Genomic DNA, 16,093 nt, shown 5'->3' with positions numbered 1-16,093 from the left:
ACTGACCAGTGGGAAAACAGCAGAGCTTTCCTCCCCACCTATAATATAATGTGACAGTCACCAGGAGCCCACTCAGTAGAAATCAGATACTGGGAATGAGAAAAAAGAAGGGATCATTCTGGTATAATACCTGTGCTTGAGTTATGGGGCAGAATTAGGGGGTGCAGATGGGTTTGGGGTTTCTTTTTGGGGTGACAAAGGTGTTCTAGAATTGGACAGTGATATTTGCATAACTGTGAATGTACCAAAACCTCGGGACTGTACACTTTAAAAGGTGAATTATAACTCAATAAGCTGTTGAGAAAAACCACCCTAAGGGCCTACAGATGGTGAAACCAAAGCTCAGAGAGGTTGAACATCTTGTCCAAAATGATCCTAACAGGGGGGCCTGAGCTGGGGCTTGAACTTGACCCCCACAGCCATGCTCATCATTCCACAGCACCAATGAAAGCCAGTCCAGAAGCCCCAGAGGCCCAATCCTGAAATAAGGCCAGGATGCTCCTCTCTGTTACTAAAATCCTCCAGTGGGATGACATGTCATAAGAAACATTCCAAGGGACTTCATCTCAGTGTGGTAGGTGGCAATACACTGAGGTGACATGGAAGTACCCCCTCCTCATGGCATCACAAAGCAAGAAAATGAAAAGATGATCAATGAAAAGGGGAGGGCGAGGCAAGTGGATTGCTTGAGGTCAGGAATTCAAGACCAGCCTGGCCAACATGGTGAAACCCCATCTCTACTAAAATACAAAAATTGGCTGGGCATTGTGGTGGGCGCCTGTAATCCCAGCTACTAGGGAGGCTGAGACAGGAGAATTACTTGAACCTGGGAGGCAGAGGTTGCAGTGAGCTGAGATGGTGCCACTGCACTCCAGCCTGGGCAACAGAGCAAGATTCCATCTCAAAAAAATTACTTACAATTAATTAATTAACTAAAATAAAAAAGCAAAGTCATACATGTATCAGGAACTGCAGTCACATGTGTGTTCAAATTAGGCAGCCTGGCATGACAGAAAAGAACATGGGGGCAGAAGAGAAGAGCTCTGCAATCTGAAAGGAAATAGGATGGGCTAGTTGGTCCCTAGGGCTCTGCCAGCTCTGTCAAGAGGGGTGCTCTCAGCATTCTACAAAATAAAATAACAAAGACAAGCAGAACAAAATGGCAGTGAAAATGGTGTGCAGGATGAATTCACCAGAAGGGAGAACTCAAAGGTGCCCAGTTAAGTAGAACACCTGAAAATGCATCAATCCCATCACAGAGCAACTACATCACTCATCCACTCAACAATTACCCAGAAGCTACTCTGAGCCAAGCCCTGGACAAGGAACTGGAAATGCAGGGATGAGAATATGGGAGCCGACAGGAGAAGGCCGACATGGAAGGGTTTGGGACCTGCTCTTACCTGCTATAGCGTGCAGATACTGGCTTCCCAGAAGACACTTCACTAGCATTCACGTACTCCTTCACGAAGAGAATCCCTTTGCTGTAGAAGGAGCACAGAAGTCAGAGGTACACCAGAAGATTCCAGGGAACCAGGCCTGGTCCACAGGAGTGGTTCAGGGCTGGGGAGACCCAGCCTGGTTTGAAGGAAGCGAAACAGCTTATGGGAAGGCCCAGGATAAAGGCACCGGCACTGCTGTGGACTCGGGCTACAATCCCAGGCCATGAGCATCTCTTGTTGTGTTTGGACTGAGGGCCCCAGAAAGGGGCTTCCTGCAACCAATAACAATGTGCTGTCTTCCTCCATGCAGACCTCGGTGCCCCCATCTTCTCCCCAGGCTTTTATACTTCTACACTTCAGTCCTGTGGGCTTTCCACTCCTACTATAGGGCTGTGTCATCTTTCCCCTCTACCCACAACCAAGATATCCTCCAAGCTTTAATCCTACACTGTCAGTCTTTACCACTCAGCACCTCTCAGAAGGTACTCAACTACTGCGCAACTTCCACCTCACATCTAACCTCTCCATTCTTACTCCTAGGGTCCAGAGGCCTAGAGGTTGCCTCATCCTGGACTGGTGTCTGCATGACTGGAAACAAAGTCTGCGTCATGCTGGGCTCAGCATGGCCCCAAATTTGACCCCATTTCCATGCTGCACACTCCAGCCTGCTGACCTGATGTCTGCAGAGGCCCCCTTGGATATGCCCCCCTCCCGCCCCCAACACACACACCTCACTGAGCAGCCTTCCTGCAGTGACATCCCTTCCTGCACCCTGACAGGTGGCCAGGAATGCGGGTGAAGCAGTGAGCATGTGAGAGAGACAGACAAACCTCATGTTGAAATGTGATTCCCAGTGTTGAAGATGGGGCTTGGAGGGAGGTGACAGGATCATGGGGGGATCCCGTATGAACAGCTGGCACCATCCCCTTAGTGAAAAGTGAGTTCTCATTCAGTTAGTTGACACAAGATCTGGTTGTTTCAAAGTCCGGGCCCTCCCCTTCCTCACTCTTGTTCCTGCTCGTGCCATGTGATAGTCCTGCTCCCACTTCAGCTTCCGCCATGATTATAAGCTTCCTGAGGCCTTCACCAGAAGCCAAGCAGTTGTTGGTGCCATGCTTGTGCAGCCTGCCAAACTGTGAGCCAATTAAACCTCTTTTCTTTATAAATTACCCAGCCTCAGGTATTCCTCACATGCCTGGCCTTCATGGACTTGAGCTGGCTTTCTGGGCGTGTTCCACAGGGACATCAGCAAGGAATCATGGATGGCAGAGCCACATCCACTAGCACACTAGGAAGTACCACCGCAGTCTCTTACAGAGATAGGAAAAAGGAGGTGTGGGAACGTCTAGGCCCGTAGATGGGAGTTTATATTACGGGACTAACACTGTCCTGTGTGGCCCCTTGGCTAATGGCCTGCTGGAAATTGGGGAAGGCACTAAAGGGGAAGCAACATGGAACAAAAGCCAAGTCCTTTACTGCCAAGGAGGAAGTGGCAGAGGAACATCTCCCAGGTTGCTAGATAGCCCTTCTTACGTGGTAGAGCTGGAGTCCAATTCACTTGTCGGGGCTGGAATATAAATGTGAGGCTGCTCAGAAGTGGCAGTGACAGTAACGGTGACCATGCAGCTCGAGGGGCTCCTCACCCTGAAAGAAATAAAGGGAGGGGTGGGCGTGTCAACCTGAGAGCTAACACCTTCCAGGGTCAAACAGACTTTTCTGAGCCTAACCCTTGAGCACTGCTCTTGAAGGTTCCTCTGAGACCAACAAATGGAACTTCTCCTCACTTTATAGACAAGCAAACCCAGGCTAGGCGAGTTGAGACATGTCCCAGGTCACATTGTGAGTCGGTAGCAAGACCCCAATCTTCCAGTGTCCACGCAGGACTCCTGACCTGCAGCCAAGGGCCTTGGCCTCTGTGACTCACTCAGTTAGAGTAGAATCATGGGGCTCCCGGGGATGTGACAGTCAGGAGGGCGCAGAAGGGGAAGACACAACCCAGCTCACCTCCTCACTGGATGGGACAGTCCCTTACTAGGATCAGCTCCTTCTGCCACCCTGCAGGAAACTCTCTAGAGAACACAAGGCCAAGGGGCAGAGGACCAAATGAAAGTAGGCATCACTGAGGAGGAAAGTCACCTCTGCTGGGAATGATGCACCTCATTCCCAGCAGAGGCGGGAGACTGACCGGTGTTGAAGTTTTTCTGAACCTCCACACTTCAGCTGCCAGATACGGCCCTTGGCCTGGAATCCAATCTCCCCAGCAGCCCAAAAGAGCTTTTCTCTGGCCAAGCCCATACTGGCTCTCACTCTGCCTGCCCCCAGGCTATGAGCCTCATTACTAAAGTTGCCATAGCTGTCTACTGCAGTTCAGGGCATGGTGTTGGGCAGCACCACTGACCACTTGTTTGCACCTTCCAACTTAAGTCTGCCCACCCTCCAATGGCCTGAGGCCAGCACTATGGGTGCACACTGCCCTGGGCTGATTCTGGTTTTCTCCAACATGCTGCGGCTCAGATCATACCCCAGATATGGCTGCCTGCATCTGGCTCAGGCTATGGGATATTGTCCCCTTGCCAGAGAATGTAATGCCCAAGATTACAACTAGTTGAAGAGTAGGCAAAGGGAAGAACAATCATGATCTAGCATCTGCCTAGCTCTTTCACCTCATAGTCTCAAACTATCACTTGCCACCCAAGCTCAAGCCATACAGACCAGCCTGCAGTTCCCCGGGACTTGCCAAGCTCTCATATGCCTTTGCAGACAACATCACCTCCTCCTCTGGGAAGCCCTTCCTGAGGGCCTTGCCTCCTACCTCACCCCAGTGTACCCAATCATCCTGTGCCTGTTCCTGCTTCACCCTATGACAAAGAAATATACCATACAGACTGGAGGAGGTGGACCAGATAGGAGAGGAGGCCCCACAAAAATCTGAAAAGACACATGGGGGATAAAATGCAGAGCCGAAGAGTGAGAAAACTATCGATTTTAAGAGGAAGGAAGGAAGACCTCCTACTGACTAAACAACTACCAGGTGTCTGGTATCCTGTGATCCATGTCAGCAGAATACTGAAGGGGACAGCAGAACTGAAGGGGCAAGGTAGAACAGAAATTCCCTGGAGCTACTAGGGAAGCTGAGGCAGGAAGATCACTTGAGGCTAGGAGTTCAAAAACAACCTGGGTAACACAGTGAAACACCACCTCTTTAAAAAAAAAAAAAAATCCCCTGGGCATCCCCCCAGGACTGCAATGTGAGCAATAGGAGCCCTCCCAATAGCCTCCTCTCCCTCACCTACAAGACACTACAGGCCCCAGCTCCTGCCCCTTGCTCACCTCACCCCGTACCCTCCAAGCACAGGGCTCATCGTTCAGGCCCTATTTTCTTTGTCCATGATGCCTCTCCCCAGGTTCTTTGGAAGGCAGGCTCCTCCAGATGTTTCAGGTCTCAGCTGAACTGTCTCCTCCTCGATAGAAAAGCTTTCCCTAACCATCCTTGCTACCACACCCTGCCCTAACCCCTCTCCATCAGAGCACCTGGTTTCTTTCCTTTCTGGGCTTATAACAAACGGAGGGGCAGTATGGATGCCATAGCGATGAACAGTATAGGCTCTGAGCTCTGTCTGGATTCTAATCTCCGTTAGGCCACTTCCTGGCTGCAAAACTGCCGGCAAATTACTTAACCTCCATCTGCCTCAGTTTCTCCATAATAAAAGCACCTCCTTCCTAGAGTTGGTGTGAGAATTAAATGAGTGAGTCCACATAAGGCATGGAGAACAGTGCCTGCATATTCTCAGCACACAGCGGGTGCTAACGGTTATTACGATCGTGCTTATTCCTTAGTAGACCGTGTGCTCTCTGCAAGCGGCTGCATGGGGCCTTAGCCATCGTGTTCACTGTGTACATGGCTGCTCATGGGAGGCTCTTAGTATGCAGCATCTCCAGCTGGCGGCCCATGGCTCCTGATTATTCCTGAACTCATGGCCACTTTAGGAAAAAAATATCTGGGGAACAAAGGGAGCTCTCAACAGACACGTACACCTTCTTTCACCATCATCAACTGCAGCTCCAGGCAGTGATAAAGGAAAGACCTCTGGCCTCACACAGAAAAGGACCAGAGGGAAACTGAGGCTGACTGCTGGCATGCATCCCATGTATTAGGTTTGAGAGACCAGAGCCAGGTTGAGGAATGCAAGAGGTCAGCAAACATTTTCTTTACTGAGTTCCTCGGCAAGATGAAGCTAGCACAGCCCTCTCCTTACCCTGTTCCCAAAGCCACCCTATCAAAGCGATGGATCATGGCAGGAGAGTGAAGGCAGAGCCAGAATACTTCATTGGCAGGGACAAGATTAGGAAAGACTGGAAGCTGGTCAAGGGAATGACCTGGAACTGAGAGACAGAGAGAGGACAGAGGTCACAGCAAGGCAGTTGGTCAAAATCAGTTAAGTGGATAGGAAAATAGCCACAAAACACCAGAAATAAGGACATCTTGAGAATGCAGCCAGTCCTGCCTCAGACTGGAAGCCTCTACCACATGTCCTGCCAGTGCAAGAGCCAACAGGTAGGTTCCTAGTGACCAAAGCTGGATGTGAGAGCCAGAAAATTCTGTCACAGAGAAGAAGATGAAGTTCACCTGGCAGGAATGGGTAAAATGTCATCAAATCATGGCATTCTCTCCTGCCCTCTAGGCCCTGCCCATGTTGCAATGGCTGTGAAGCCCTTCCTGAGACCACACTGTTTCCAGTCCAACAACTCCAGCTTTCCATGGATTTTTGGAAATGGGAATTGACAGAATGTTTCAGGATGATATAAAATCTGATACTAGATTGCCTGTAAAAACATTTTCAAAACTCAATTATTTTCAAATGTGAAAAAATATGCTACAAGTCACGTAGGATTTCAAAATTGGGAAAGTTCTTACAGCTACCACAAATGTCATAATTTGGTGTGGACCCACACTGCTCTACAAAGGCCAGAAGCCAGGAAACTGCCACTTTGGGAGACCTGAGCTGCTCACAGAAAAGCATAAGCGTCTGGTGCTGTCTGTTCTCTAGTACCTGGCTGCTCCTTGGTTATTGATCTCTCTCAGAAAAATCAGAGCCCGTTTCCTCAGGCTACTGCTGCCAACTTCTTGCAACCAATGAGCAACCCTGAGTCAGCACTGTGGAGCTACATTACTGCCCAAATCCATGGCCATCCCAGTGCTGATGGCAGTGGAAGAGCTCATCCAACTGGTACAGCTGTTATTTCTGGCAGTGAATCCCATCCACACCATGGCACACCTTGCTCAGAGAGCTTCCATCTCCATTAATGGAAAAAGTAACCTATATCCCTCCCCTGACCCAGGTTTCCAGGTTTGAACTAGCTGCCAGACAACATGGTTCTCTGTGCATCCTCTCTGTGCCAGACTTAGTCTAACAGATTCGATGCTATGGCTCCAAGCTGAAATCCATGAAAATCTACCCCTGACATGCTGGTTTCTCTGCTTCCCTCTGGCTCCTAACCACACTCACCTGCAGAAGGTAACAGGCATGCCTAGTGTGTGGGGGTTTGTCCTGGGTTGCTGCCCTGGACAAAAACACTGGCTCTAGCAGGCAAGGTCCCAGTGCAGTTCGGCTCTTACCTGCTGGCACAGCTCTCTCGTCCAACAAACTGCTCAGATCCGCTGGTGCTGTTCTGCTGCTCTGGGGTGCTGGGATCTGCAGGTTGCTGAGTGGGTACCGCTGGGTCTCCTTGGCCACCTCTTGGGGCTCCAGGCCTGTCCTGCCAGGCCTCTCCAACATTGGTGGCCACATTCTTCCCCTCAAAATCAGCCAACATGCTGAGGAAGAATTAGACCCTTATGAAGTGAGTGCCCGAGACTAGACCTTGTTATCCAATGGTAGGTAGGCTGGCTGTCATGTCTTGTGGACTTGGAGGGACTCATCTCCCCCAGGGTAGGGCAGACAGGAAGAAGGCACAACCGCCACTCCAAGAAGCAGGCAGTCTCCTCCTCAGTAAGACCCCAGCAGTGCTGCTCCTTTCTGACAAGGGCAAAGTCACCTGACGACTTCAATGAGGTATTAAAAGACATAGACTTCTGGTTGGAAACACATTGGTATTCCTGTCCCCGTCCTCCCACTGCCATCTCTCCTTTCTCCAGTTCTTTCCTGCCTCCGGCCTCTCTAGGAAGACCTAAGCCATTCAGCCTTCTTCCCTGACTATGGTGCTCAAGACCTGTGCGCTGGGCAGGCTCATCAAGAACCCGGCAATCTAAGGAGGGGCTTCTCCCCCAAGCTACCCTGGAGGGCTCGGTAGGGGCAAGAGTAGGGGAGTGGGCACGTGTTGGTCGCCAGATTCCCAAATCCGCTGTTGACCCCACAAAAGGAGGAAGGGCCAGAAGAATCCAAAATTTCTCAGGCGGGGCCGTTATGACAACCCTAGACCCATTTGTGATCCTCTAGCGCCATCTGGCGGCAGGATCCGGGACTGATGCAGAAAAGGCCTTTCCAGGGTCGAGCTTGCCCAAAACTACCATTTTCTTTGTTGATCGTCTCATTTCCCTGCGGGCACCGCGGGCCGAGTCTGCGGCTGCAGGAAATGGCGGCGCGCGCAGGCGTACTCACGCCGACCGCACTCCCCAGCCTGTGCACGTACAATCTCAGCGCGCGTGCGTGCTCCCGCTCACTTATTGTGACCGCGTAGTTTTCACAGCTGGAACCTTCTTGTCTTCTTTATTGTGAAGTAGTCATAAGTATTACTAGAAAGCAATCGCATTTTCATCTTTTTTTTGTTTTGTTTTTGAGATGGAGTTTCGCCCTGTCGCCCAGGCTGGAGTGCAGTGGTGTGATCTCGGCTCACTGTAACCTCCACCTCCCCGGTTCAGGCGATTCTCCTGCCTCAGCCTCCCGAGTAGTTGGGACTAGGATTACAGGCACCCGCTGCCACACCCCGCTAATTCTCTATTTCAGTAGAGACAGCGCTTCACCTTGTTGGCCAGGTTGGTCGTGAACTCCTGAGCTCAGGCAATTTGCCTGCCTCGACCTCCCAAAGTGCTGGGATTACAGGCGTGAGCCACCGCACCCGGCCATCCCTTTTTTAACAGATGAGAAAGTTGACGTAAGAGTCCAATTGCAACTAATAAATGGTAGTCAAAATGGAATTTCATTGTTCCCGCTGCAGCTCAACCTGATCACATAACCCCTGCTACACTTTTAGCATCTCTAAACTTAGTTCCCCCCACCTAACCCCAGCTGCTTCTCTTCCCCTTCCAGCAGCCAAACTCCTTAGAAAGAGCTGTCTACACTCACTCTTGTCACCTTTTCCTTCCCTTCTTACCATCAACATTCCATGGAACCTATTAATTGCTTCTCAAACTATCTGCACTGAATGACCTCCCTTTCCCATCTGTCTGGGACTGACATGCGGTCTTAAGGTGCAGCCCTCCACACCATGGGACTCACCACAACACCTGAACTGGTCTCTCTACCCTGTTCAACCAGAAAGTCTACTGATCACAAGCTTACATGTCCTGGCAATGTCAAAGTGCTACAAAAATATAAATATTCTCAATTTCTGTACTTGTCTAAGGTGGTGACAAATTGTTGGGGGGGTTAGGATGCTTTAATCACAGGATCACTGTGCAGATCACACTACTCTAGACATTTTTGCAGCTAAGTCCAGTTAACTGGCACAGTTGGTGACTCTCCCTTTTACATTTTTCTTCCACAGCAGCACACTGGTTGGCTTCCTACCTCACTGGCCACTGCTCACTCATCTCTTTCACAAGCTCCTCCTGTTCTATCTTATTTCTTCATATGGGGTGCTGCTCCTATATGTCTTCTCTTCTCACTTTATGAATGCCCCCACAACAATATTACCCATCCCCCTGGCTTCAGCTGCACTGACGTATGGAAGACTCTCAAATACCTATTTTCAGTCCAGACCTCACCCCAAAGTTCCAGTCCCATTTGTCCACTGTTAAAGCAAACTAAATATGACCTGAGAAGGACTCCGTACTTCCATATTTGAGTCCTTGTGGATGAAAAGTAACCTAGCTTAATAGGGAGATAAAATTGAAAACCTAATTTAGTAGTATGCGCCTGTAACAATAGCTAAGTCTTGGCCAATCCCAGCGGCCATACTTCAACCATTCATACACCGCTGAGTGTTCAAACTGTGTTCAAATAAGGCATACGCCCAAGCTGTAACCAATCCAGCCATTCTGTACCTCACTTCCAATTTCTGTACGTCATTCCCTGCCCCCCAACCTTTTGTTTTAATCTATCAATCTTCTTCTACCATGCAGCTGCGCTGGAGTCTCTGTGAATCTACTATGGTTCTGGGGGCTGCCCAATTCACAAATAGTTCATTGCTCAATTAAACTCCTTTAAATTTAATTTGGCTAAAGTTTTTCTTTTATCACCATGTACCTGCCTCCTGCACCTCACCTCTTACATGTCTCATAGGTATCACATTTAACATGCCCCCAAACATTTATTCTACCTCCCTGGTTGAGAGTCTGAGTCAATTAGGTGATAACAGTTTTTTGAGATGAGGAACACAGGGGGAGATGCAGAATTAGTACATTAGTTAATTTGTTTTATTTGGTTGTTTTTGGTGAGACGCTGTGTTGATAAAGATGGTTTGGGACATGCTGAGTTTTAGAAGGTGGCAGAAGTCCATAAGGCTACCTCATGGAACTACATATAGGTGAGCCTGCTGCTCCTACCAGCTGTTTCCCCTTGTTTCTCAAGAGTCTTAAGCCAGAAACCCAGAATGGATTATTACCTGAAGGATGATCAAGTGTTCACAGTTGTCTGCTTTTTACCCTCTCCTTTGCCTTGACAGAATGTTAGGCAGTCTTCTCTCCTCCCCACAGGGTCTGAACTTTGCTTGCTCCTGGCTAAGTAAGTGCTAAACTGCAGAACATGCCCCACTTAGCAGCTTCTCCTGGGAATTGGCTGACCACAGGGAAACACATTTCTGGTCAAATCATTTCAAATAGGTTCCCCTTTGCTTGCCCACTGGCCCTTGAAAGTAGCTGAGCTTCTAGCTCTACTTACTACTCCCTACCAAAAAAAAAAAAGTGTTTTTTTGTTTTTGTTTTTGTTTTTCTTTTTCTGTATTATTTTGTGATGTTTGCAAGTCCTAAGATTGCAGCATCATCCCTATTGCAGTGGTCTTTTAAAATAAATTATTGGCCAGGCACAGTGGCTCATGTGTGTAATCCCAGCACTCTGGGAGGCCAAGACGGGTGAATCACTCGGGGTCAGGAGTTCAAGACCAGCCTGGCCAACATGGTGAAACTCTCTCTCTATTAAAAATTCAAAAACTAGCTGGGCATGGTGGCGCACACCTGTAATTCCAACTACTCAGGAGGCTGAGGCGGGAGAATTGCTTGAGCCCGGGAGGTGGTGGTTGTAGTGAGCTGAGATGGCACCTACACTCCAGCCTGGGTGACAGAGCGAGACTTGTCTCAAAAATAAAATAAAATAAAATAAAATAAAATAAAATAAAATAAAAGCCTCTCTTTATCTAAATCCATACTTGTTTTTTGTTTTTGAGACAGGGTCTCACTCTGTCACCCAGGCTGGAGTGCAGTGGTGCAATAATAGTTCACTGCAGCCTCAAACTCCTGGGCTCAAGCAATCCTCCACCACTTCAGCCTCCCAGGTAGCTGGGACTACAGGCACACACCACCATGCCTGGCTAATTTTTAAAATTTTTATAGATACAGGGGTCTCACTATGCTACCCAGGCTGGTCTCTAACTCTTGGGCTCAAGCGATCTTCCTCCCTCAGCTTCTCAAGTGCTGGGATTACAAGTGTGAGCCATTGCACCCTGCCCGGAGTCGGTACTTGTTTTTATTGGACACTTTTTACGGTTCTGTGATTCAGTTACTTTGATTCTGTTAAATGATCTCTTCCCAATTCTTTTCTGTTTGAGCAAGAATCTTCCCAGACAGAAGTCTTCCTAGCTCTTTTTGAGTGGAGATTTAACCCCTGATTCTGTTGAGCAGGACTCTTCCTGGTTCTTTTCAATTTTAGCCAGAATCGTCCTGGATAGAAGTTTTCTTGGTTCCTTTTGAGTGGAGATTTACTCCCTGACTCTCGAGTGGGAAATTCCTGGCTCTTTTGTGAGGCCTCATTGTTTCCCTTGACACCTTGTCTAGAGATTGCATAAGGAAAGCCCTTCCGCTCCTCAGTAAGGACTGAAGAGAAACTTTGGCTCCCAGATGAGGACTGTATGCAGAACTTTCTAATGAGACTGTCCAGCCTGGCTCCTTTCTCTATTTGATCTGCCTCTTCCCACAGGTAACTCTCAATCTACTGGGTGCCCTTCCTCCTCTTCCTCCTCCTCCCTTGCAGACTACATGCTCTGCCCCTATGGCACTCATTCTGTCCAGTATTTCCAAAACTGGCCAAAAAAAAAAAAAAAAAAAAAAAAAAAAAGTAATCACGAAGGGTAATTTGGAACTTCAGTGACCTTACTGGGGAACCTGGGGTCTCCCCAAACCTGCTCATCTAAGATTCTCCCTTCCCATCTTCCTACCTCATCCCTCCTCCCTTCTTTTCACCACCTTGGACCTTCCCTTCAGCTCCCTGAATCTTTTCATCTGTCCCCTTCCACACCTCTACCTCCTACATACCCCTATCTACTCTTCCGCAGGCTTTCCCCTTCCCACTCAGGCCTCTCAATGCCTATAGCCAGTAGAGCTTCAGGTCCCCTGCCCCCATTGAGGGCTTGCCATTAGATCTCTATTTGTGTCTGTCTGTATGTTTAGTATATATGTATGTTGTATATATGTAATATTTCAGTACCTCCAGATGGCACTACCAAATTAATTTACAAAATCCCTTATCCTCTATTCTAATTGACTTAGAGATAAATAAGTACTTATATAAATTAAATAATTATAAAACTCTCATAAATTAAAGAACCAACTTCTAATACTTTCAACGTAAACAACAAAAAAGTATTCTTATAAAAACTAACCCAAATGCTTTTAAAATTCAAGTTCACAGAATTTATGTAAACTTTTGGCAAACAAGACCAGTTTGATATTGTTAGTTTAATAGACAGCTGTGTGTCTGAGTCATGAGCATTACCTATAATACAACAGAATACAAGCATATATTTTTACTCTACTTGGGTATATTCCTCCTAAACTTAAACAGGTTTACATGTTGAATAAGCTAGTATTATATCTACTACATGTTTAAGATTATAAAAATTTAAATTTGCTTTTAACCAAACTGAGTCATTATTCTGGCAAACTTTATCTCAGCAGTAATTATGTTTTATAATATGTAAGCTTAAAGACAGTTTCTAAAATCTTTTTGGCAACTTAAAACCTTAGACTTATGCTGAATTAAGTTAACTAAATTCATTAAATATCATTTATAAAGAAGATAAAATACTTAGTCACTAGACCTAATTTTACGTTTATATACTTTTTGCTTTTTTTTTTATGGTACAGTGTGACTATATTTGGATCTGTTAAATGTGTTCATTTGTCCACACTGCAAAATGGTAGTATAAAAAGTATATAACTATAAAAAGTTATGAGATGTATATTCATAAGCTTTACTAGTCTGCTACAAAATGCTGGTATATGATATTTCAAAATTACCTACCTCCTGTTTTCTCTGTAAAAGAGAAGTTATTAATGGTTAAAATTATAATAAGCAAATAAGTATATATATATATATATATATATATATATATATATATATATATATGAGACTACTAAAAGTAATAATGACAGAAATGGCAAAGGGAAACAACTTTGTATGTAAGGTATGCAAATATGCTTTCCCTAAGGAAAAAGAAAATAGCTTTGTCCTAAATTAAAATGACAAATAATTTAAAAATGCGTGAGACAAAATGTAAACACATATCTTTAAAATTAGAAAATGTTCACAGAAAAGGAATTTTATTTGTCATGGTTAAAACTAATATTTATTCAGTGTATTTTATAAGATTTTCAAAAAAGAATATCAAATATTGTAATTGTATAAAATTAAAATATTGGTTTCTCTGTTAAAATAACAAAATTTTCTTAGGCTAGGTGCAGTGGCTCACGCCTGTAATCCTGGCACTTTGGGAGGCTGAGGTGGGCAGTTCACCTGAGGTCAGGAGTTCAAGACCAGCCTGGCCCACATGGTGATCATGCCACTCCCGCCTGGGCAACAGAGCAAGACTCCATCTCAAAAAAAAAAAAAACTTGATCATTGGTGTGTCCCTAATAAAAAGTTATAAATGGTCTGTTTTTCTTCTGAGTAATCTGCCTAAGGGGCAAAGATTTTATGTCTTATCAAAATACTGTAATGCCCTATCTGTATGTTGACTTTATTACGTCCTTAGTTATTTTTTAAAAGTCTTTTCAATTTTAAAGGAACTGAAGATTCTTTACAATCATGTTACCTCATATGTTTACTTTAAAATTTGTATAACTCTGATTCACTAGCTAACCAAGTAGTATTTCTCATTCACCCATAATGCTATTCAATCCAATGTTCAAGAACCCCTGACAACTCTTAACATTTGCCTTCCCACAATCAAACCTTAAATATATTTCATACCTAAAACTGACTTTGGGATTTGCCAGGGACCTTCTGGAAAATCTCAAAGGATTAACTCTTTCACCTTGTAACAAGAAAGGTGCAAAAATTAATTAGTCTTATTTAATATTGTATAAATTGCATTGGCAGCATTGTCAAATCAAAAAAAAAATGCAGAGCCTTCCCTAAATTAGTCTATAATGGGTAAAATGTCCTTAACATAAATATTTTAGAAATTCCATAGAATTCCTAGCAGGTTTTCAGTGTCCTCAGTGCACATGAGATATTGTTCTCTATCAAAGCCCCAGTGCTGCTTTGCCTTATATTAGATAAGAACAATACAAGGTTATCAGTCATCATTTCAATTATTTTTAAAAATATTAACTTGGTTGCAATTTTGCTTCTCTGATTTGTATCCAGTGTATTCTAGGCCAGTGGTTTCCATGGGAAATTCACATTGCCCGCTGATGGAATATTGTTAATATACAGATGTTTAGGACCTTTCCTTAACTGCCAATTTGATTTTATTCTGCACCCAAATCTCATGGTTATAAATATGTTCTTACTAGTTTATTTATGTTTTTCTCACTGGCTTGAAGCTTTCCCTTATATAAAAGGATCATTGCCACTAATGTTACTAAGCTTTTGTTAGAACAAGTATTCCCCACATGTGGAATTCTACCACTTCTTTCAAATGACTAAGGAATCCATTTCCCCAGTAAAGTCATCCAAGATATATAATGAGTTCTTCCTTATCCCCCAAATTACATTGTCCTTATCATCCCCAGTCATCTGAAATGATGGAAACAGTGGAATATTAAAGTGAAAACTTGCAAACTGAAGAAAAACTCAATCTCCCATGGCCTAAGGTATTACCCTTAGCACTGACTGCCCTCTGGTCCTCTCATGCTGGGTCATACCTACTCTCCCCCCATGTGAGGGAGGAGATAACTGGCCCACCCATGAGAATTCCCTAGTGTCTAGACTCTCAAAGATTCTAATCTGGTCAATTCAGACATTTAAAAATAATGACAAAGATTTTTTTCCCTTTTTCCATCTACTCTCCCTGGAAGTTCTGCTACTATCATTGCCTACATCTCTGAAGGCTCTCACTCTGCCTGTCTCTGCCCTTCTTGGAACCCCAGGCTAGTTATCCACTAGGAGAGGGCATCTAGTGGCTTTCTTCCTGGCATGTGCCCAGAATAGGACTGAGGGAATGCTTGCTACTTAGAACTATTAGCAGTAAGCAGCCCTGAAGCCCCTGGCCCACTGACTCTAAATGCTTCCCATGAGGTGCCATGACATAGTTGACCCTTCCTGATGAACCTAGCCTACTGAGATGCCATGCCAGTGACCAGACCCAAAGACTGCAAATAGAGAACCCAGGTGGCCCGCAAAGGGTATTTGTCTATAGTCGCACCCCAGCATGCTACAGGATTTAGACCACTAAGAGGAAGAGGAGAAGAGCGCTTGCAGAGTGCTGCTGCCTGCCTCAGCAAAACAGCACAGTGTGCCAGGGCAATCCAGCCAGGCCAGCCTAGGCAGTGCCTCTACCTGAAAGCCAGAGGCTTACCTCAGGTGCCCTTGTCAGCTTGGGATCTCCATGGACCAGGCATTTGCTCAGTCAGCTGCAGGCAGTACAGTGGCAGGTTAGAGATACTTTGGCCACCACCTAAGCCAGGAGGGGTCACATACTCCACTCAGTCACTCGACCAGAAATGTGGCTTTCTAAATTGTCACTCCCTCTCCCTCACTGCTCTCCCAAGTCTTATCTGTCATCCAATTTGGGATCTATTCTACTTGTTTTACAGTTCTGTCTGTCTCCATCTCCACAGCTAGTCCCCTAGTCCAGGTCCCATCATTTCTTACAGGGAGGATTCTGTAAGCACTTCCTCTTCTCCCTGCTCCACTCTGCCCACTTCAGTCCACTCTTCTCACTGCCACTGGAGAGCCCACTGCAAAGCAATACTCTCGCCATATCATTCCCCTGCTTCAAACCTTCCTGACCCCTCTTTGCCCTTGAAAGAAAATCTAAAGTCCTTGTTATGGCATAAAGTTCTGATCCTGCCCATCTGCGTCAGGGGTCCCCAAGACCATTCCTGGGTTTGGTGA

At 46.0% G+C, this 16,093-nt stretch overlaps 1 protein-coding gene across 7 annotated transcripts in view; it reads right to left on the bottom strand.

The window, feature by feature from the left end:
* The window catches only part of ZNF185 (zinc finger protein 185 with LIM domain), a 72,788-nt gene that overhangs the window by 6,521 nt on the left and 50,174 nt on the right, over nucleotides 1–16,093 (bottom strand). For all 7 annotated transcript variants that reach the window (XM_030934432.1, XM_030934429.1, XM_010353101.2 and 4 more), the window contains 3 exons: nucleotides 7,060–7,257; nucleotides 2,976–3,086; nucleotides 1,404–1,484 (listed from right to left, as the gene is read on the bottom strand). In XM_030934432.1, the coding sequence (XP_030790292.1) occupies nucleotides 1,404–1,484; nucleotides 2,976–3,086; nucleotides 7,060–7,257 (390 nt within the window). The remainder of the gene's footprint in view (nucleotides 1–1,403; nucleotides 1,485–2,975; nucleotides 3,087–7,059; nucleotides 7,258–16,093) is intronic.

The sequence above is a fragment of the Rhinopithecus roxellana genome, chromosome 7 (assembly GCF_007565055.1).
Source record: "Rhinopithecus roxellana isolate Shanxi Qingling chromosome 7, ASM756505v1, whole genome shotgun sequence".
NCBI classification, from domain to species: domain Eukaryota; kingdom Metazoa; phylum Chordata; class Mammalia; order Primates; family Cercopithecidae; genus Rhinopithecus; species Rhinopithecus roxellana.
Note: the sequence above shows the minus strand (reverse complement) of the source record. Positions and strands in the feature narration are given on the sequence as shown.